The sequence below is a fragment of the Ambystoma mexicanum genome, chromosome 1p (genome assembly GCF_040938575.1).
Source record: "Ambystoma mexicanum isolate Mex_15411 chromosome 1p, UKY_AmexF1_1, whole genome shotgun sequence".
Classification (NCBI taxonomy): Eukaryota; Metazoa; Chordata; class Amphibia; order Caudata; family Ambystomatidae; genus Ambystoma; species Ambystoma mexicanum.
Window position 1 is genome coordinate 1332554650 of NC_090921.1, and position 23702 is coordinate 1332578351.

At 45.9% G+C, this 23702-nt stretch overlaps 1 protein-coding gene across 2 annotated transcripts; it reads left to right on the forward strand.

Moving 5' to 3' along the window:
* Window positions 1-346: 346 nt before the first annotated feature.
* On the forward strand, window positions 347-13452 carry U2AF2 (U2 small nuclear RNA auxiliary factor 2). 2 transcript variants are annotated; one of them, XM_069606856.1, is made up of 12 exons: window positions 347-575; window positions 5984-6119; window positions 6465-6506; window positions 6622-6725; window positions 7226-7377; window positions 8497-8613; window positions 9193-9331; window positions 9419-9498; window positions 10961-11083; window positions 12166-12252; window positions 12597-12845; window positions 12942-13452. In XM_069606856.1, exons 1-12 carry the CDS (start codon window positions 527-529, stop codon window positions 13074-13076), a joined length of 1413 nt encoding a protein of 470 aa, XP_069462957.1. In that variant the 5' UTR covers window positions 347-526; the 3' UTR covers window positions 13077-13452. The 2 variants fall into 2 exon arrangements, with proteins under 2 accessions (XP_069462957.1, XP_069462950.1); XM_069606849.1 differs by having other exon boundaries at window positions 364-575; window positions 10961-11086.
* Window positions 13453-23702: the final 10250 nt, after the last annotated feature.

Sequence of the window (23702 nt, forward strand, 5' to 3'; positions counted from 1 at the left end):
GGGTGTGCTTTCGATGGAGGAGCCTGCGGGCCCAACCAATTTTTTTGCGCGTGTCATTTGCACGTTTTAAAAGCAATTGACGAGTTTTCGGGTTGTTGTTGTAGCATTTTCCCCCTTCAGATCCTTAGTTGTGTGATATTTCTTTTTTAAAGCATTTTTTTTTAGTATCTCCTTTGTGTAAAGTCACGGCGGCCGCTTAAAGAGAACCTTCTTATTTCCTCACCTCTAATTGGACATTGAGAGACTCTAAATGATTTGGTACTTGAGTACGTAAGAAAAAGACGTTTTGATTGGCCAAGAAAGCGGTCTCGCTTGCTCAGTGGTCGCCTCTTTTCTGCTGTAGTCATTTATTGGTTGAGAAAGGTTCGCTGAGCAGGGCGGGTAGCTTCGTCTGGACTCCACCCCTTTTTTTCTCCGAAGATAGCCGAGGAGGCGGATCGGGCTGCCGTTGTCTCTTTCTCTGGCCGTGGCGCGAGAGGGAAGCTGAGCCCCCGGTAGCGGTTTCACCACCATCATCCCTACCAACATGTCTGAGTTTGACGAGTTCGAGCGGCAGCTGAACGAGAACAAGCAAGGTAAGGCTTGCTTCCTCCGGCGGTTGCGAGACTGTCTTTAAAATCGAGTCATGGCCTATCGTGAAAATGGAGGACAGGCTAGGCCTAAAGCCTGTTAGTTACGCGTGGGGCAGTTTTTTCGTATGAGAGCCCTCTTTGTATATGAAGATTGTGTGGGCGTTGTGCCCCCGAGACGGAAAACGTTGATGAAGTGCTATTTGAATGCTTGCTTTCACCGATCTCTGGAAAAGGGGCGCTCTCGCCAATGTGCGCGGGCGGAATAAGAGCCGTGCGAATTTACATGTTCTGACTGCTTCACTCGCCAATCCCGCTCCTTACGCCACGCAGTTTCGCTCAATCAATATTTCTCCCTATTTTCCGTGAAAATATCTTTGTTTGGTGCGCGGATCTACAGCACCTTTCGCCTCGTTGCTGGGAGGGTTGCTCGTCACTTTATTATTTTACCTCCTTTTGTGCAACTAGCACACCGTGAACCGAATTCACCGGATTAGCCATATAGGTTTCAGTGGCCTAACCTCTTCCTGTTTTGTCAAACTAAAGAGCAAAAGTCCCCAACCAACGCATGCACCGAAACGGTTCACAATGCATGGATGGTCTGGACCAGGAGTCCCCGACCACGCGCACCATCCTAGATTCGGCAATCGGGGTTGTCTGTTAATTCATCGACAATTTCAATCGTTGAAATATTTCGGGGGGTGGGTTAGACATGGGCGATCTTATGTCGCCGTGAAAGCAAATCGTGTGAATATGGGCTTGCTCAGACGGAGCGTGTCTTGTGCCGCTTCCATTTTTTTTTGTGCTTTCCTCCGACCCCCCCTTTCCCCTGTTTATTATTATTTCAAGAGCCCCGCAATTGGGAAGGGTGTTTGCCCACCTTGGCTCACAGACCACCAATCTCGTATTTACTGTAGAGGACGAAATCTTGTCTTCCAATATTCATGTTAGGCCTTGTTTAAAACAGACTGGTGCTTGGTCGAGAGCGGGTGCAGCCATCACTCCCGACTTCGGGTGAAATCACAGGGACTTGAACGAGTAGATGGTGGGATTACATGCTACAAGTTCAGATCGGACTGGGTGTGAACAGGCACGAAGGGCTGTTTATATGGTTTGGGGCGAGGTTTGTATTAGTACCTGGACTGGTCACTCGGGGTGAGGTGGTGTTGTTTTCCTATTTATCTAATCCACCTCGAAGGCCAGAAACATTTTGGATTTCCAAATACTCTAGACATGAGCTACATTTGTGTACAATCATTGCACGTAAATATTGAGGTATGCCCTAAAAAACCGCCGGGATTCCGGGCCTGTATCTGAACGACCCTGACTAATCGTGCGCATAATAATAATAATAATAATTAGGCTTTTATATAGCGCTACAAACCCTCAGGTATCCGAGCGCTGCTTATTATTACCCACGGTGTGTGGTGCTCATTTATCGACCTCGGAAGGATGAAAGGCTGAGTTTGGCCCCGCCGGGATTCGAACCTGCGTTAACACTCTGCACGGGTGTCAAAGCGAGCGCTCTACTCGTTGTGCCACTTGACCGGCATGTATCTGCAAAATCGTGACAACCATTGGGGGTATACATCGAGCTTCATCCTCTACATCAGTGGTATTCAAACTGTGGGTCGCGACCCCCTAGGGGTCTGCGGGTGCATCGCAGGGGGGCCCTGAGAGCTCAGCATGAAAAAAGATTTTTTTTTTTTTTTTTTTTTTTTTAGATTGGAAGAAATGGGCAGGGGTGGCCCACATGGGCGGGCTGAAGCATGAAACTGTCTCAGGCAACAATGAAAAAGTGGCCCACAGTTGTAAATGGATATTCATTCCTTTAGTCACAGACTGGGCCTCATTACTACTATGGCGGACCAGTAACAACGGTGCTGGTAAGCTACCGGCACCGTTGCTACCGTTCCGCCATAGTAAGAGTTGTGCTCGTGGGTGCTTGACAGCCCCCGCCAGGTCTGACCTCAGCTCGTCGGATGCACCAGCACCGTTATTAACAGTGCCGGTGCATCCGAGCTCCCCCTTCCCATTTGAGCCATATGGGGCTCGAATGGGGATCTACCGGCACCTTCGAAAGGGCAATTATCATGTCCGCCTAACTCGGCATGACCTAGTAATTGCCCATTCGCGGGTGCCAGACCCGGATGCAACTCCAGTGTCAGCCGTGCCGGTTTTACCGGCACAGCTACCGCCGGAGTAGTTATGAAGCCCACTGTTTCAATGGTACCCAAAGGGGTGCTTTGTGTTAAAATGTAAGTAAATTGTGATATATTCAGCAACAATGGTCAACATTACTAACTGCATAGTGGCCCCTCACCCATTATGGAGAAGCTAAGGAGCCAGCCCAATGAAACAGTGAGCACTCCCTCAGCTGCTTTATCCAGTTAATGGAGTGCTCCTGGGCTGGCTGGACTGTCAAAGGGAAACACTGTTTCCCTTTGACAGTTCAGTTTAGTTCCCCAGCCGCACATGCTCACTGAGCCATGCAAGTGCTGGGGCGTTTTGCTTTGCCGGCATTGCATAGCTCATTGGAAATGCTGGCTGGGGCACTGCATGTCTGTATGTCCGAGGGGGAGCTCCTGCGCCTCCTCGCACATACGGACAGAGCAGCTGGAGCAGCACCCACACACAGGCCAATGCAGAAGGTACGTTTATGTTAATTGTTTTTATTTAAACGTGTATGGATGCGTTATGAGTGAGTGTATGGTGATGGATGCTCATGTGAATGAGAGTGATTGCTGTATGAATGTGCAGCGCCTTGCATATACACATAATCATGTTCATTGTGTTAGGACCAGTGGGGCCCAGGGGACAGGGATGGCATCTTTTTACCGGACATCTATCATTCAAAACCCTCTGCCTTGTCCACAAGGCTTTCTGGGGCCTCGGTCCAAAATACCTTCAGCTATTCCTCCGCAAATACCTCCCCTCTCGAGCTCTTCACTCCTCTACCTCCAACTCCCTCAGGGTCAGTCGTTTATCAAAGAAACGAGCTGGGGGTAGATCTCCGTCTTCGGCTGGGGCCTCCCTCTGGAACAGCGCCCTGCCACTCTAAAACTTGAGGAGAACCATCTTTCTTCCTGCACTTATCAGACCTACCCTGTCTGCTGCCTTAAACGTAGCACTTGCAAATTGCTGGCTGCACTACCACTGTTTGTTGCCTTTATTATTTATTTATTGTTATTTATCTGTTTCTCCTCTGCTTCGCACTTTCCACTTCTCCCCCTTCCATGCACTTTTCCCCTCACACTTGCGCGTTCTCAATGTCACTGGGCTTAGTAAGATCGCTGTTTTATTCTCCTCTGTTCCCCTCCCTTGCCTTGTCACGCTCTGAAACACTTGTGTACGAGCGCGATAGAAATAAAATATCAATGCCTGCCCCCTGGACTCCCAGCAACAATTGCAAACTGTTTGGCTATTTACCCATTTTTTGTTAAAAGTATGCTCTACAATGCAACATTTTAACCTATTATTTAAAAAAAAATTCACAGGGGGAAACCCCCCCCGAACCTCCCCTTAATGCCCCTCCACTTAAAAAAGATTCACCAGCCGCCACTGGCCCTCAGACTGTGTTGGGAACGGGATGGGGGAACCGAGGGACTATGGTGGGAGCACAATGGGCGGGAACCATGGGATAGTGATGGGAGCAGAGTGGGGAGAGCCCTGGGTGTGTGATGGGGTGGGGAAGAGACCAGCGACTGGGTAGGAGTGGGATGAGGGAGCCCAGCGACTTTGATGGGAGCAGGTGACGGCGCGCAATATATACTGTCCCCTGGGTGTGTGATGGGGTGGGGAGAGACCAGCGACTGGGTAGGAGTGGGATGAGGGAGCCCAGCGACTTTGATGGGAGCAGGTGACGGCGCGCAATATATACTGTCCATTTGGCATTTCTGGGGGGTCCCGACCTGCCCAAATTTTGCTCAGGGGGGCCCTGGCCAAAAAAGTTTGAAGATCACTGCTCTACATCCAGAGGTCAAATTTACTACTAGCCAGCTTTAAAGAGGGACCTGTTACCTCGGTTCTACACACGCCACTATAGCAGGAAATGCAGCCCTACATTTAAATGGTCTATTCGCCACTTTACTCCCTTTAAAAAAGGGGGGGGCTGGGGACACTTCCAAAAAATTGTTCCCAACGGAATAGGAAAAGCATGGAAACCTGTCTCCTGCCCCCTCTCCCCCTTCCTTCGTCCAATGCTCTCAATGGATATTGGACCAGTAGTACAAAGCGTGTCACAGGAAGAAACTATTATAATTGCCTGATCTGATGGAGGTTAACATATCTTTTAATGTGCACGAATAACTAGTTATACTTATTACAACACATGGGGCCTCATTAAGAGTCCAGTGGTAATCCTGCCGGTGGGTTGCTGCCGGACTCTTGGTAATTTACTGGTGCCTGACTTCTAGTGGCATGGGAAGTCGGGCACCCATTCTAAGTCCCCATTCCTCTGTGTCCCCCACTCCCATAGGACTCTAGAAGTGCCAAGGGTTTGCCTACTGTGGCTGCTGTGTAACCGTCTTCTTTAAGCCCCCTTTTACCTCTGGGTTTGGAGCGCTATACAAATACTACAAACATATGTAGTTTGTTCCGGAAACAAGGGTGCCATGTGGCACCCTTGTTTCCGGACTGGACACTTAGAATGAGACCCGTGGTTTTGTGAAGTAAAACACATTTATTTAATACTCCCCTTGGGGACGTGACTTTTCTTAAGACAATTTTACTCTGTGTTAAAATACTTGCACTTTAAATCTTCTCTGCGGCACTGTTTGAGCCCTGATAACACTATTTAACTAAAGGACAGATGTTCTGTTTTTTTGGTATCTGTCAAACTGAACCAAGTGTGGCCATAATCTATTCACTTCCTTCTAGTAAAAAAAAAAAAGCTGGATTCTTAATTGGTAGAGGATGTTGGTCTGATACCCAGCTGCTGTTGTATAATGGGCAGGTCTGAAAGTTTAAACTCTACTACCCAGTGATGACTGAATCTTGGCTAGGCGAAAAGGTGTGCATGTCAGTATGTGGAGAATTGAAGCAGCAAGGGACTTTATATGAAGTCCGATTCCCAATGGCCTAGTTACTCATGCACATTAAGATGCATGTTTACTTAGTCAAATCAGGAATTATAGTAGTAGTTTCATCCTGTGGAACAATGGCACTACGTAGGAGCAAATGGTTTTACGTGTTTGTTGGGGGTATTTTTACTCCCGATTTTACAAATTGTTTTTTTATTATTATTAAAAAAGAGCATTTTCCTTTTTTTGGACAGTAAAAGTGGCCGATACACCCCTTATCTGTAGGTCTGGTTAGAAGCTTGCAACTTACGTTTTACCCTTGATGAAAGGTTTCTCTCTCCCCCCCCCCCCTCTCTTACTGCAACTACTCACATGCATTTCCACTGTCTCTAGAACGTGACAAGGAGAACCGGCACAGGAAGCGAAGTCACAGCCGCTCTAGGAGCCGTGAACGAAAACGCCGCAGCCGTAGCAGGGAAAGACGTGTTAGAGAACAGCGTAGCGGCTCACGGGATCGCAGACGACGCAGGTATGAGGGAGCGGTGCACCGGTTTAGACCAGTGAAGCGCTTGGTATATTCTTGTAAACTTGCATCCCAATCGTTTTCAGCTGCACTTCCCGTAGTCCCATTTTCCTAGAATAATAGCCTGTTGGGCATTTGCATGTATCCTACACAACGTCTGTTAATCCTTGAAATGCCCCCCATCCGCCCGCCCCCCGTTTTGCGCACGTAATTTATACTCTACCTATTTGACTTATTGCTTTTACCTGCCCTGCATCACGTGTTGTGTAATTTTGCATTGTATGCTATGTGGCCCTCAGTGGCAATATGGATTGTTAACCATTCCTTTTACTCCTTATCGATTTTGTCTAGGGATAACCTTGTAGAACACATACAGCCATCGTTTGATAAGAGGTTAGCATACTAGTTCTTGACTCCTGACATAGTTGGGTGCTTTACAAATTTCATCTTTTTATCATCGGACACTGCACACTGCAAGTTTATATTTTTGTCTGCCTGGTATTCACAGCAGGTCTCCCAGGCATGAGAAGAAAAAGAAGATCCGCAAGTACTGGGATGTCCCACCTCCAGGCTTTGAACACATCACGCCCATGCAGTATAAGGCCATGCAAGGTATATATATATATGTATATATGATTTGGCGCATCCCTCAAGGACCTTCCTAGTGCTTGTGCTGTATAGATGTACATGTATGTATACTACCACCACCAGCAGCAACTTCATTTTGGGATTTTTTGCACCATTGGGGTGGTATTATTCTTTGGCTTAGTTAGACCCATAACTAGTTCAAACATGTAAACGCTTGAAATGTTGCTATGAAGCAGTTTGTTTACTGTAAGGTAGTGGAAGTGTATATATGTGTACAACAGTACACTCAGGAACTTAATTTTGTATTCTTTATCCCAAAAGTGTATAGATTACGTATAAAATTGCTGTCCTTTTTTGAATGTAAAAGGTTTACATCTTTCAATCCATCCTCTCCTCGGCCCCTCTCTCCATAACAGGTTGTTTTTTAGCTTTTTTTTTCCTTGCACCCTTGGTCAATCGTATCCACATCTGGAACAGGTATAGTTTTTGTTTTGAATGTTTGGATTGGTGTTTCTCTCTCCTAGCCGCGGGTCAGATTCCAGCAACAGCTCTCCTTCCGACCATGACCCCAGATGGACTGGCCGTGACCCCTACCCCTGTACCCGTCGTCGGCAGCCAGATGACCAGGCAGGCCCGCCGACTCTACGTTGGAAATATCCCCTTCGGAATTACTGAGGTACTCGCGGTTTCCATATGCCGTCCTCCCTTCTACCGGGAAGCTTTGTGTGCAGTACTGAATTTGGTCACAAGACTAACTACTTTTTTCCCCCATTGTTTTCAGCTCCATGAATTTTATATTTCAGGTTATGTCACTGAGTCATTTTAGGGTTCTGTCCTTGTTTCACAGCCTCTAGTGGTGAACTTTTTTTATAAATTGGGTCATTGTGCCTGGGTGTAATTTGCTTGTTTCTGCTTTCCCACTTGTCCTCCCGATCAGTTGGCACTTCATGACGTAACTTGTGCCATTTTTCGAAGCTGTATCATAACTTACATTTTCTTTGAATAGAATGTCAATTTTGGACTTCCTTTTAATTACAAAGCTACAATGAGCTGTCCCAGTCAGATGTATGCTCCTATTAAAAATGGCAGTCTAGTTTTTTTTTGGCCCTGTGCATGGTATACTCCAATGTTTAATTGTAGTGAATCCTTAATGCTCTGAAACTGGACTCCTTTTACTTCTGAAGTGAACCGGTAAAGGCCGAGAATAGTTTTTTTTTTGTGTGTGTGTGGTTACATTGTCGATATTTGTCCATACACCATTCAGACGGTTATTTTTTAAATTTGTAGAGGAGCCCACTTGGTGACGCCTGCTGGGTTTAAGTGACGGTAAAATAAAGTTATGGGCTGGTGCCTTTTTGAATTCAATGGTTATTCCTTTTTTGCCATACTATGGTAGCAGGCACCATTGTAACCATCTGCATCAAGAGGAACTTCAAACTTAATGGTTATAACCGTTCTGCTGATTTGAACTTCTTTTTCAGCTAGCAAAGTGCAGGGTTGATTGGGGGTCTAATTTTATTTTAAAAATGGATAGTATAAAAATAACAATTTGACTCCCAATAAATAAACCAAGATCAAAGAGTTGTTTCCATTTCTTTTTTAAGTGAAAAAATGTGGGGCTGAAATCCCTTCGTAGCAAAATAAGTTTGCTACCATCATCCAAGGCAAGTAGGAGCTTTAGATATTACACCTGCTCTTTGCTGTATGTTGTGTCAGCGGGTTGGTGCCACACACACCTATGTCACGTTGGTGTCATTTTTGTGTTTCCCTCTACATTTTTTGCCTCCTCCTGCAGGAAGCCATGATGGATTTCTTCAATGCCCAGATGCGTCTTGGAGGCTTGACCCAAGCTCCGGGGAACCCTGTCCTAGCCGTGCAAATCAACCAGGACAAGAACTTTGCTTTCCTAGAGGTGAACATTGCACACTGTCCGTTGTCTTTAAACCTCCTGTTTATGGCGAGCCAGTGTTTTGTCTAATGGGTTGACTGCATCACAGCATGATGTAGCCCAGCTCCGTGGGGATGCGTACTTGCCACTTTTTAGGGGAGTTTTGATGTGGAATGTATTTTCAGTCTTAACTGAATGTCCGTCTTCCCTTTGAGCCAGAGCATCAATTGAGCGTAGTGCATTCTTTTATTGCCACTGATTTTATCCATGGCAGCCAATCTTTTGACCGTCATTTCCCCATAAGACTTCCTAATATTGAATATCAATGGAGATCTCCTAGTGGTCCATCTTGGATATCTCCATTATATTTCATCTCCCACCGCAAATATCTTCCTTAATATTCAGAACTGTTCCGATCTGGATTCAGCTCATCTATTCAATGGTTTATGAATATCGCATGACAATTATGGGATGACTGGGATGCCTTTTTATTTTGTTTGTTCTCCAGTTAATGCCCGTTACCCTTGTGTGAATGTGATTTTCAATGTTCATGTGTTGGAGGAAGAGTTCAATCATTTACCTTGTTTCGATATATATACACAGTTCCGCTCGGTGGATGAGACGACGCAAGCCATGGCTTTTGATGGCATCATTTTCCAGGGCCAGTCTTTGAAGATCCGCCGACCACATGATTACCAGCCTCTGCCTGGCATGTCTGAGAACCCTTCTGTATATGTACCAGGTTAGGCTAGTAATTACATGTGAATGTATTTTCGTATGGTCCTCTAACTTTGCATTTGCTTGCCTGACTGTGAACCTCTTATTACAGGTGTGGTTTCAACCGTTGTTCCAGATTCTGCTCACAAGCTGTTCATTGGCGGCTTGCCTAACTATCTTAATGATGACCAGGTAAGAGTTTGCACATAGGCAATGGCAGATTAGTGGTAACCATGTTTCTATGGGTTGATGGACTAGTTTACTGATGAAACGGAGTGCTACGACGGCAAAGAAACTAGACGACCGACCTTCCCTGCATCCCTCTGCACAGGAATGAAGCAACTTCTGTGTACACGTTGACCTAATTGGTAAAGTGCGTCTTCAATACCCAAGAGCAATTTGGAACCATGTCAAGGCATACTTGACATTCAGAAAATTCGAGGTTACTCTTGGCAGCCCTCTGCAATACATGGTCTCTGTGAGGCTGTTATCAGTGGCTGAATGAGGGGGCAGTGTGACCCACCCAGTTTCGCTTTTTGCTGTTTTTGTCCGATACCAGCAGGTTGTGGTGCATCTTGCATTTGTATAGCGTCTACGCTGTAGTATATGGGGATGTCAGGTAGATGGTTGGGGTGAAGGCGAGGAATAGGTAAGACGCTCAGGAAGGTGTGAGATTGAAAAGGTGGAAGAATTACATGTACAATTGGGCTGAATTTATCGTGAGACCCTGCGATTCTACAGGGCTCATCGCTGAAAGCAGAGTGAGCTGGAGAAGGTGTTCACTGGAGTCGGAGGGTATTTATGCCTAATTTATATTCTCCCACCCCCTCTACCCTCCTGCTGTGCTGGGGCATGTTTAAACCATGCCCAAGAAAATAGAGGCTGCAAAACCCTTCTACTTTCTTCCATGGAGCTCCCAGGCATTTGGCTGGGGTTGGTTTGAGATGGAAATCGAGTCTTCTGTTCTTGCCTGTGCAATAGTTGCACGCACGTTGTGGTTCTTGAGCAAACTGAAGGCCGTTGCCTTAAAAGGGCTATTCCTGCCAGGATCCACAGTGCAAAAATGCAAAATTCTAGATTTTGCAGTGGATTTCGCAGCATTTATGTGGCTAGTGGTTTAGGGTTGGGCAATCAGCAGATTTTGACAATTTTTCAATATCCTGCCCGTTTTTACCATTTTGCTTTGTTTTACACTGCCTTTTAAATACCGGGTGGTGGTAGTCCCCCCCCACTGTGGTGATGTGTGCTGTGTAAGATGAATTGTTGAAGGCAAAGCCATTCAACACTGATAAGCAATGGCTGGGGGTAACATTTTGAGTCGATATCGTGTCTATCCTCTTCTGGCACACCTGTTTTTGCTATTGTGTTCAAAGATAAAAGCAAAGCCCCTCTCCAATGAACTCTAAAGTGATGTAATGCAACATGCTTATTTTATGATTTGGTCATCTGGAAGAAAAGACCAAAGCTATTTTCCAGCAGGGTGTTGCTCTTCAAAAGCGAATTGCTTCAGTTTTTCTTTTCTCAGAATCTATCCCTACTGAGACTCTGGTGCAGAGTGGATAAGCTGGCAGTTTACTGTCTTGTCGGAGTAGGTAGTGTTGTGTATTTGAGAAATTTCCATGGCCTTATTTTCTTTTCCTGTCTTTCTATCTAGGTCAAGGAACTGCTCACTTCTTTTGGGCCTCTGAAAGCATTTAATCTAGTGAAGGACAGTGCGACGGGACTGTCTAAAGGATATGCTTTCTGCGAGTACGTTGATATTAACGTGACAGACCAGGTAGGAGTTTCTAACGCCATTTTGTTTACCTTAACCCCCAACTTGTTGGGGTTTTAGTCCAGTGAGTGGCTAAGAACAGTGGTTTGAGTTCATCAAGGGCACACTACATAAAATTGAGCAGCCACTCCCCTAGTGACAATTAATTATCTCTGACCATATCGAGATCTGCAGTGGTAGTTTTAGTTTTGGGTAGCCCAAGCGGCATTAGTCCATGGGTGTGGCTTCCTCATAAAGGTTACATTAAGAACTGCGTTGACTGTAGCTAGAGGCCTATTTATAGACTTTTTTTTCAGACTCTCACTATAATGGATTCTCTTCTTCCCGCTGTGCTTTTTGTTATAGCGGGAGGAGGAGGAAGAGGCTGATACTGCTTGGTCTGCCCCCAGCGCTAGTTGTAAAATGCAAGTATATATTTTGTGTATTTCTTGGTTTTGAAAAATCCTAGTACATTGGGGATCAAGTGTACCTTTAGCTTCTGGGGTTTGCGCAAATGAGCAGCGTTCAAACCCAATCCGTTGGTGGCTATAAAGCCACGTTACTCAGCTGCCTATGAACCGTATGTGGGATTCGTGGCTAATTTGCTGCAAGCCGTCAGTCTTCCAGTAATTTCTCAGTGTAGTTACAGTGCGTTCATGACTCCTACATGGCTGTATGGAGTCCATGTTTTTTGGGGGCTTCCTAAATAATGCGGGTTAATGGTGACATAAAGCAATTGTGGTTGAATCCTGTGGGAATTGCACATCTGACTGGTAATTAAAAGTAACCAGTCTTCTATTAATGTGCACGCAACTGAAGTGCGTTATGGGTGCTCCGCCCATGACATTGTCTGTAGGCCCAGAGTAGCTTGGGTTTACCGCTCTGGTTCAAGTTGCACCGTGCTTGGCGGCTCAATTTTCTTTCCCGAGTTTGAGCGAGATTTTACTTCTGTACATTACACTTCTGCAAAACTCTTATTTAAAAGTTGAGAATCCTGTTGAGTTAGCTTTGGCACTTGAGGTTTATTAGGGATAAATTCGCACAGTGGGCTATCCACTGTGCTGTTATCTGTTCACTATAATAATCGGAATTTTCTAAATGTACAGGCGATAGCTGGTCTCAATGGTATGCAGCTTGGAGACAAGAAGCTCCTGGTGCAAAGAGCAAGTGTTGGAGCAAAGAATGCCACCCTGGTAAGTGCCACGTTTCCAGAGACTGCATCACTTTTAACGAATTAATCTGGATGATATCATATGCTAGGCCAACCAAAATTGAGATTTGTCATGTGAGCTGCATTAACCACTTAACTGCAGGAGCCTGCGATATTGCTCATGGAAGTTTAGGACAAACTATTTGCCCATAACGGGGTTAAATTGCCCTGATGCATGTTTGGCTCTTAACCTTTCTCTATCAAAATTTGCTACCATGGCAGCCGGGTTGGTGGGGAAAATAAAGCTTGATTAGGTAGGGACCCCCCCCATGCAGTTTAATTGAATATAACTTATGGTCTTATTCGTCCCCCCTTTTTTGCTTTTAGAGTACAATAAATCAGACACCAGTGACTCTACAGGTCCCTGGTCTGATGAGCTCCCAAGTGCAAATGGGTGGCCACCCCACCGAGGTGCTGTGCCTCATGAACATGGTGCTGCCTGAAGAGCTATTGGATGACGACGAGTACGAAGAGATAGTGGAAGATGTGCGGGAAGAATGCAGCAAATATGGAATTGTAAAATCTATAGAGATTCCCCGCCCAGTGGATGGTGTGGAGGTTCCCGGTTGTGGCAAGGTATGTTCCTAGGATTCTGAATATCTGTAATGTTCTAGGTAACCTGACTGGTTTTTAAACTGAATAATTATTCCTCCATTACTTTCTACTTTATAGATCTATGTGGAATTCACCTCTGTCTTCGATTGCCAGAAAGCCATGCAGGGACTTACAGGCCGCAAGTTTGCCAACAGAGTGGTAGTTACAAAATATTGCGACCCGGATGGATACCACCGCCGAGACTTCTGGTAGATGCTGGTTAAGTAACAGAACTAGACTGCTGACAATGGGGGTGCCCTGGGGCAAACTTTGAAGAGGGAGGGGTGGGAGCTCCCGCAAGACCCGACTGGTCCTCTCTGAACAATGTGTATATTTTATGGCCAACATTTTTTTTTGTTTTGGAAAAGGTCTGACCTGCCTGTTATATCCATATATTTTAAAATATTTCTAGCCCTTGGCGCTCCACTTGAAAATTTGCAATACCCTGGTGGGTGCCCCTCCCTCTGAAGGACCATGAAATATCTGTGGTGGTTATACTGTAGTGCAGATGTTGTTTCCTTAATTTCTATCTGTGACAGTTTCATATTTGCAAAGACAAATTGCTCATTAAAACACTTGTTGTATTTTACATTTCTTTCTAGTGTGCAGGTAGATTTATTTTAAGGTGTCCAATATTCAGCGTTTTTGTTTCCATGAGTCTCTGATTTTACTGTTAAAACATTCTTCTTGCCTAAAAAAAAAAAAAACCTGCATCCTCTAAAACGCTATCTAGCTGAGCCGTTACCATTGAGTCAAATTGCTATTTGCCAAACGTGAGGGAGTTGTTTTAAGAAATGGGTACTAGAAAATGGCCTACTGTGAGTTGATTTTCTTGAACTCTTGCCAAGCTGCAAGAGTTCCCATGCAGTTGGGACAATCTGTCCTGTACACAACCATGTGGAGTAGGTAATTTTCTGTTGTGGGTGAAAGGGAGGGATGTGCTGAGATCCCAATTAGGCCTATACATTTTACAAATCTGTTAACATGAAGGTAACCTGGAAAATTGACCCCCCCCCTCCCCTTTTTTTAATATTCAAATGTACTGTTGCCAGATTGGATTCTGCGGATAGAGGCACATTACACCAGAGTTTAGTTTGTTGGGAAGAGTGCATTTGGAAAGCTGGGAAATTGAAGTGGGGGAAGCATATGACTCTTTGTATAATGGGTCTGTATTGGTCGTAGTGAGGTCCTTCATTCCAGATGTGCGCGCACACAACTTAAAAAAAACTTTCTCTTACCTGGACTGCTGTCTGCCGATCAACCTGCAGTGCAGCATGTTGGGACCATACCAATTGTGAAAGGTGCTATACCAATTTCATTACCTTTACATAGAGCGATGAGGGTAGGTCTTGATCCATGGATTGTTACCAAGGCTTATTTGGAGGCTAAATGTGTACACGGTATGTTGAATATACTTGGCAATCCTGCAAGTGTGGTGGCGTTTTATTTTGGGTCTGGTTGGCTTACTTGCCTGTGTGCATTTAGTCAGTGTTCTGGGACTTGAAAAGGTCCCAGTTGACAGTTTGATCAATATAATCCGCCAGTTACTGAAGTAAACTTTCTAGGCACAAAGTGTACTACAGTGATTTTAAAAATGTTAACTGGTTTTATGGGATATTTTTATTTTTTTAGTAAAACATTTCGGTCTCGATCCTCAATTTTCTTTACTGAACTGTCCTTTTTTTTTTTTTTTTTTTTTTTTTGAAGTTACAATTTCAAATGTGCGATAAAACTGATGTCCATGGTGATACAATGGTTACAGGTTTTACTTTACGATGTCTTGGGTGAGGCATAGATTAGTGCATACAGTTGGTTTTCAGTTGATAATTTGGTGCGAACCATGTTCTGAAATCAGAAACCTATGACCCACTTGTCTATCCAGTATAGGCCACGTGTGAAGGAACGTATTTGCCAGGCCATCGGGTGGCCCTGCAGTTTCACGGCTCTGCCTCCATCCTGTTTCAATTACATTTTCCAAGTAGCTATTACTTTGTAAACTAGTTCTGACTGAACATATGTGCTTCTTTAAAAAAAGAAAATGCCGACAGATTTCAGTTTGTATTTACAGCCTACCCGGAGCCCTATCTGTACTAACTGTTACTTTCTAAAATGCCACTGCCATTTGGGCTTTGTGTGAAGTCTCTATTCGGCGAAGTACCGTAGTCTCTAAAAGGAGGTTGTTGCCAGAAGTTCCCCCATTGGAAACAATAGGACCAATACCATGGTAGTAATGAGTAAATGGGGCTTCAACCATGGTGTAGCTAAACTTTGCGCTGCCACCATACATACTCTAAACACTCTTTAAACGTTGATGGATCTCACCCGTTGGATCTAAACTAGGTGCTTTAAAAAAGTCTTAACATTGTGTGGATAATGGTTATTGCCTGCGTTTGCTCAACTCTGTTAATCTGTATTGCCCACTAGGTCACAACCTTTTGCCAAAGACACTGCTCCCCCCCCCCGCTAAACATTTCTACCATATGACCTATATCAGAATCCTCCTCCACAATCCCCATATCCCCATGCTTTAACATGCAATAAATGTGAGTGCAATTCGACAGCTTTGAAACATACTCATTGGTCATAGTTTTCAACAAAGAATCTGGGCAAGCCTTACTGCGTGTTTCACTTTCTCTTTTGCAATAGCACATATCGACACAGAAATCCCTCGTTGTATTATAAACCAGTATTGGTGCATGTGTTTACTGTAGTTATTGAAAACGTACCAGGGAAGTGCCCATCTCTATTTCTGAGAGCTTGACTCTAGTTGGTGTGGTACTGTTAAATCTTGACTAGGCTGTTACACTACCTCTACGGTGTACAACTAACTCCGCTCACTCGCACTTCAATATCCTCATGTTTTGTGTCCACCTTGAGGACAAAGTGTATTTCATTATACAGGCAAACATTGCGTTTGTATAGGTCATCACCATTATCCCACAATAGATGCTATAAGGTCCACGAAACGGCATGAATACAATTTGCTCATGGATAAACAATCGCAAATCTGCATATTTTTTTTTTCCAAGCAGTCCTTTTTATTAAGCATTTCAAATATAATAACCAACTACATCGTAGACATCAACAGATACAATCAGAAAACACATTTCCGTATTCCCCCCATAAGGAGGATTAGGAGGCAGGCCAGGGGGACATTATGTTAATGGTACACTTATAGCGCACCGTCACCAACGGAATTGGTCCCCAGGCGCTCTGGAGGATCTGTAAATGAGAAGTTGGATGGGATAGTAAGGTGAAGAGCGAGTAGGAGGGGAGTGGTGTACTGTTGGCAGCTTCAACTAGGTAGACACTGGTTGCTGAGCTTTGGTGCAAGTATTAGATCAGTGTCAGTCCGTGTGTGCTGTTGGTGCGACTTATGTGTTGTTGCAGTGTGGTGAAGTGCGTGCCGCTTGTTGTGCGAGAGATGGTTGTGCGTTTTTATAAGTGTGCAGAGTTTGAGTTTATATTGGTTGGTGGGTCATGTGACATTTAACATGCAAGCATTCACAGTTCTGTCAGTGTAGCACCCGCTGACCTACACAATTCAGTCCAAAGAGTGTGGCACTGATCAATTTTCGCAATATTATCCAGATACCGCACAGGCGAATGTTGACAATTCTATTTAAGTGTGGTACATGATAACATTCTTATTTACTTTTTAGTCTTGTGCTTGATGATCTTCATAATTCCGTCTGTGGCACACACATTCACAATCCTGTCTAGATACAGTGCAGGCTGATCTCAATTCTAAGTGTGGCACATGCAAAAATTCAAGTTCCATTTAGGTGGTACATATGGCAACATTCAGAATTCTGTCTAGATGCGACAAAGGCCCAAATTAGGAATTACGTCTAAGTGTTGGATATGATAACCTTTACAGTTTCCTCTAAGTATCCTGCTTGCTAATACTCATAATCCCATCTAGATGTGAGGCAGAGCTAGGAATTCTAACTAAGTGCGGCACATGCCAACAGTCACATTTCTTACATTTCAATTGGAGTTCTATCAAGTGTGGTGTATGATGAGCCTTCCTAATCCCATCCAAGAAGCAGATGCAACCATAACGGCTTTTAACAACGTTTTTGCAGTGAATTCCTACAACTTACTAATATCACACTTAACCCAATGTGGCAATATTTAATATTTTTGTCCCAACAAAGTTTTACCTTTAAAACTATGCCTTTCCCACTTCTATACAACTTTTTCCACTGTTTGTGTTCGCCAACGTCCATATTGCACTGGGGTAACGCCCCTCAATCCTGCAACCAATGTGTGAGTGGGGGCCTTCAGGTGAGAGCTGGGTACTTTACAGCAAAGTCCATAAACGGAGCCCACAAGCTCCCAGAGGGCATTGCAGTTATCTTTTCGGACACCACCTTCCTTACATTTAGACCACCATAGTGAACTCGGTGGACCCTCTGCACTTTTCCAGACTCGAGCAGGTGCAATTTTGGCAACTAGGAGAAGGTGCGTGCATAAGCACGCATATGGGTTTATCTAAGCTTCCTTCCCCTTCTTCCCCCCCCCCCCCTTGATTTTAGTGATGTGAGATTGTGCTCCAAAGCCGTTAAGGCTCTCGCCCACCTTTCCTTCACCGTCCTATGCGAAGTCCAGTGCTGAGTTGGGTATAATGATCTCTAACTCTGGGACTCCACATTTCTGGATAAATTAAGAGTCCCTCCACCATGCCATGTGGGGAAATCCTGGGGTTGAACTCCGGATTGTTCCACATCTGAGTGGGCCCAGAAAAGATGTGCAACCCCACTTGCGAGCTGCTATCTTCCACTTTTGCACCGTTTTCCTAGTAGCCACCAGGGGGTCCTGATTGACTTGAACTTTAATGGGCAGCAGGTGCCGGAGATCCGACAACGGAACCGGGCTCAGGCCTCCATTTGCCTCCAGAGAAGATGTCTGAATCGAGAACTCGTGCAAATGCTGCGCTGCTAATGCGTACCTATATACATCCGGAGCACCTAGGCCGCCCACCCCGAAGCAAAATCTTGGCTATTCTGTGTTTTCTCTGCCCACCGAGCCCCCACCCCCCCCCCCATACATTTTTGAATATTTCTCTGCAGGGATTGGGGCTCCTTATCAGGAATCATCACAGGGAGAGCCGTACAGTGGTATAACAGCCTGGGCACCAAATTCATCTTCACTGTGGTTATGCGGCCAAACCAGGACATTTCCTGCGATCGCCAGTGTTCCAGATCACAAACTTTCCGAACAGTAGCCGGAAGTTGCACTGCTATGTTAAAGGATGGGTCTTTGGGGGATATGAATTCCCAGATACCCAATGGAGGAAGTAGTCCAGGGGATTGGTAGTCTGCCTTGTGTTGCTTGGTGAGATTGTGTACTCCGGATTTCCCCACAGTAAGCCCCCTAATCCCCGAGTTTTGTCAGACCCTGTTCACAAACAAATCCATAGAAAGAGCGAAGATCGGTGGTGACGGGGGCCAGCCTTGTCTGGTGCCCCTTGAGATGGCTATTGTTTCCGACCTAATACCATTCATCTGCAATTGAGTGGTGGGGAACTGGACATTAGCCATGACCCATGTTTTATAAAATTCACACCAAAGCCCCAGTGCTGCAGAGTACTCCGAATATAGCCCCAGTCCACTAAATCAAACGCTTTGAGCATCTGATATCGCCAGCATCCCTTCCCCTGTTCTAGTTGCTATTCAATGAGGTCTATAGTGCGCCTGAGTTATCGTGCGTCCCCCCTCCCTGGGATAAATCCCGTTTGATCTTGGGCTATAATGTGTGAGAGATGCCTGTTCAACCTCGCTGCCAAGACTTTAGAATAGAGTTTACTATCATCTATTCAATAGAGATTTTGGTCTGTATGAAGCTGGCTGTTCAAGATCCTTTCACAGCATAAGCAAGAGAAGCGTTAAGGATTCTGCCATCGATTTAGTGATGGTCCCCATGTCGAGAAAAGAGTTAAATGGGGCAGTTAGTTGCAGGGCTAAGATATGCGAGGAGGATTTATCAAATTTAGCCGATAGCCCATGTGGGGCAGAATTTTTCAATGATTTAATGGCGTTAACCGTTTCTTCCTGTGTGATGGGATCATTTAAAACACTTAGCCTAATTTATAGTCCTGGGTTTTGCTAGCCCAGAGATACTTGAGCAGCCCATCAAGGACTGTAGGCGGGCCAGACGTTTATGGTACTCAAAAAGCACCTCCATCTTGTCCCGATCTCTATAGTGAATTTGACCCTTCTCATCCCTAAGGAAATCTGTTCCTAGTGTTGCTTTTGAAGATCCTAGTGTCTGAATTGGAGGGGACAGTAGCCTTGCTGGAAGAAGACCTACAATATCACTGGTCTAGGAAAGGGTGCTGCATAAAGCTAGAATAGCGCTGGAGTTGCACTGGGTGCATCGGCTGGCGAAATCCCTGGCTTATACAAGTTTTACTATAGCAAAACCAATAAGGCTAATCGCATGCTAGCATACTTTGCATTTATATAGCGCCTGATGTATCATTGGTATGATCTCAAAGCACTGGTAGGTTGAACGCCCTCGGGAACCGTAGCTCAAGTCAGTTGAGAGATGTAAGGTGCACGGGATGTGTGTGCATATGGTGTGACACTTTCATGATGGCTGCTGCTTAGCGGTAGGTGTGGTGGTTGGGAGGTCAGGAATATGTGTTTAGTTGTGGAGGGTTGACACCCAGACTGGTTTCTGGCTGTTAGGCCTGAGGAGACTCTTAGGCTAGCAGTGTGTGTTCAGCTAGCTGTGTTTAATCAGGATGATGTGTCGTAGTATCGCTGTGTTCTAGTTGAGTGGTGGTGTATAGGAGAGAGTAAGCGTGGTAGTGTAATATGGTGGTTTTCCGTAAGGCCGTTATGTGCACTCAATCTGTCCAGCCACTCCAGTGGACTGGATGTTTATGGAAAGTAGTAAAAAATAGTTCAATCTGTCTGTACATCTACAGATCTGCCACAATACCTTACTTTGTAGTTAGCCTCAGAGCTCGCTTTGCTCGGCGATTATGATTGCTTTATACATTAGCAACTGTGAGAGCTGGCCAAATTGCTTTCAGATCCTTTTTATCACATCCATTTGTTTGTGTCCATTCATGCATCTACCCTTTTACACTTTACAGACGCTCATCTAGGGCTCAGTCTACTTGCTCACTCGCAATGGCGAGTAATTATCACACACGAGTAGATTTTGTGAAGGGCGAGTACCATTTGCAGCAGATGTTTATAGTTTTTATGTAGCATTTACTTGCAGTAGGTTAAGTTTCACTGTGTGGCCTGCCTCTGGGTGGCAGCAGTGTGCCAAACAAAGCGGGTTTGTGGCGACATGCACCATTATACAGAAAGCACACTTACATTTTTGTCATCTGTTACAATGGGTCAAGTGTATTTTGTTTAGGTCGAGTAGGTATACTAAATTACTCGACCTGCAAGTCTAGTGGAATTTTAAAGGCCCGACTGTTCTCAATGTCTTACTTCAGTGGTACACACAAATGGATAAGTCTCTGCTCAATGTTTTTTTTTGGAAACTGACAAATGTACATGTGGGAAGCATAGCGTATTTTGAAGAACCACTTAATGGCAATCAATGTCACCATATCTTGATCGGTGAACTATCCCACATGACGGAACAATAACAAGATTAGAGTAGCCCAGTGAAGAACATGTATGCCAAAACTTAATTGGGCATGTCCATAGTAATACAGCTGTGCTTACTTCCTATTGCAAACTGAATCCCAACAGTGGCTATGGCACCACGTAATGTGCAGCTTATCAAAACACTGAGCATCAACCTGACTCTGGTGAGTCTCCTTAGGAAATGCCCCCTCCAGCTGGTTAAGCTTGTGCTCCACTGATCTCCGCTTCCCCGGAAAATGAAGGCCCTGGACATTCCATGAAAGGAAACGAAGATCTTTCGTCAGCCTGCCCCATATATCATATCATATATAATAGATGTAGCTTTAGTAATGGCTGACCCTGAGCAGGCTTCCAGTGAGATGTGGTTCTGACAAAGTGTACACCGTGAGTGAGCATGTGGATGTCTGATTGCAGTAACATTTCAACGCATATGAGAGTATTTACTTATCCCCTTTTAGAACTGACCCCACCCCCAACTGAAATACCGGAGATAATCCTACCCCAACGGGGCAACTGGATGGGCTCAACCACAAGCCCCAATGGCCAACCGGGCCCAACCTGACAACGAGACCTCCCACAGAAAGGCCTCCTGAGGCATAGCAGAGCCGATAATCGGCACAAAAACCTAAGCGGGAACATGCAAGCCCTGGAAAATGGAAGTGGCACTAGGCCCACCCCCCAAGAGAGACCCCAATCCAGCCTCCTCAGCTGGGGATCAAGTACCTGAAGGGGGGGTGGAGACTGCCCACCAGATCCACACCCAGCGGACCACGACGGAGTGTGATCAAACACAATCGTACTTGTTCTCAGGGCTACATTGCTGCTCAGTCTGATTGGGTTTCCTTCGCAGGGGACCACGTGGCTTGCTGCGCCTGTTCACCCATGTCCATGACTTTCCGGCTTGCTTCTTGACGCAGTCTCTGGCACCCAATTCCACTTCAGATTCATTGCTTGCTCCCTCGATGCCCATCAATTTCTCGGCCTCCTTCAACAATTGGAACTGATGCTGCACACCCTCCCACGAGAATCTAATAGATGAAGGAAAACCCCAATGATATGGGACTTTCCTTCCACGCAACCAGGCAGTCAGTGGCTTAAAGTACTTCCTCTTTTGGAGGGTGGAGCTTGCCAGGTCTTGATATAGAAGGATATTGGAGTCCCGAAATGAGATTTGTTGCATCGATCTAGCTTCTCTCGCATAATTGCCTCTTTCAATCTGAAAAAGTGAACCCGGGCCAGAAGTTGAGCGGCATGGGGTCGGTCCAGTTCCAATGGAGAATCCCCAATTCACATTATGATGAATGTGCCACAGCTCAGCTACATATGCTCCGAGTCTGGGACTGACGATGGGTTCCCGCGGATGTGGATACTGTTCTGTCTAGACCGATTTTCCGTATCTTTCAACTTCACCTCGATCGCTTTGCAGTGCATTTCCAGTGCTGTTAGTCTTTCTCCAGTTCAAATGCTTGGTCACACAGTACATCCACTGTGCGGTTTTCCACTGCCTCCACCCTTTTGTCAAGGGAATCCATTCTTTTTGTCACGTCCTCTGTGCCCTTTTGGATTTCTTTTGTTAGGGTGGTGTGAGGAGGTACTTCAGATCTGCCCTGGTGGCAACCTGTTCTGGTTCCCTGGACTCCTGGGAGACCCCAGGGCCCTGCATTTGCTCCATGGGCAACACACCCGCCCCCTTTATTTTTTTATTTATTTTTATGCTTGTCTTGGTTACTGTGACCCATCAGTGCAGCAATGTCTGCTTGCCTGGTCGCCTTGCCACTTTTTGCTATTGTTCCTGGCACTTTAGGGATGGATCAGACTGCCGAGAAAGCTTCTTCCTTCTTTGTGCAGAGGGCTGCTGGGAGGCAGGCACATCAGAATATTGGGGACTCCCTCACTCCACCCTGCCGTAGCTGTGGCAGCCCAGGGCCTGCAGTAGCTGACCACTCGGGCACTCCAAATCTATCTGAGCAGTCCTCATTCACTACGTCTGTAACTAAGTGTGGCAGCGATTCAAAGTTGAGATATAGATTAAAAGCCTCCCAGGCCGATTAGGCATGTAAAACCCCCACTCTGGTAATCCTGCGTCCACATTACCCCCACTCAGGAGCCATGGCGCCCACGCAGCAGGCTTGTACAGGGTGGGTGGTAAATGTGAATCCTCACGCCAGGCGGGCAAGCCACAAGCTCTGCTCCGATGACAGGTGGAGGGGAGTGCACCCAGAGGCGCAGCAGGTGCCCTCAGACTATGTTGGTGAATTCCCTCAAGCCAGCAAGCAGCCAGGGACCCAGACCACTATGATGTGCAGGGGGAGGGGGGTGTGCACCACCAGACACCCCTAACCCCCCCGCCCCCCCGATCCTCAGCTGTGAGTGGGGCTGCCGCAGAGAGTCCCGGTGCTGGGTGCAGGCCGGCCGGCACCCCAGTGCGCGACCCGCGGGAGGTGGTGGGACTCAGTCCCAAGTAGCAGCGACTTGATCGGGGCACCCCACAGAGTCTCCGCTGTGCGCCAGCTGCGCTCTGTGATGGTTGGGGCAAGCCACAAAACGGCTTGTCTCAGGTCGATCGCCCCCTTGGCTCCTGCTAGCAATCACCAAAGATCAGCTATGCCGCCGCATTGTTAAAGCCAGGTCGGGAGCAGCTGGATGCTTCATTGTAGGTGCTCCCCTCTCTGCCCACGCGGCTCCGACATACTGGGAACTGCCGCTGCCATTTTCTTTCGGCACCTCATGACCCGTACAGCAATTTGCGGGAGCCGCTGCTCTGCAACCCCCGCGAGTTAGGGGATTATACCGACAGTGACGCGTTCACCAGGCTATACTTGTTTCAATGCTGTGCACCGTGTCAAAAACCAGAGAGAGGAGCCGCCGCAGTTACGCTCGTAGCATGGAGTCAGCCAGGAGCTATTAAGGAGCCATGCCACACGCAGCAGCTCCAAGCCACGCCTCCTTAAACCTATTTTTAGGCATATCACATAGTTTAAATTGTTACCTTCCATAAAACATCAGGTCTAAAAAATGACTGTACATATTCCAATACTTTCCCCCACAATGATATCGGACTTGTACCTCCTAGTAGGAGGTACTCAATTCTTTCTACACAAGCCTCACCACATCTACATAGCTGTTAATTTTGAAGTATGAATTTAGCACCCTCAGTCTCATGTGAATGGGAAATATTACTTGCTGTAAAGATGGCAGGGTAAACTATGGATTGCAC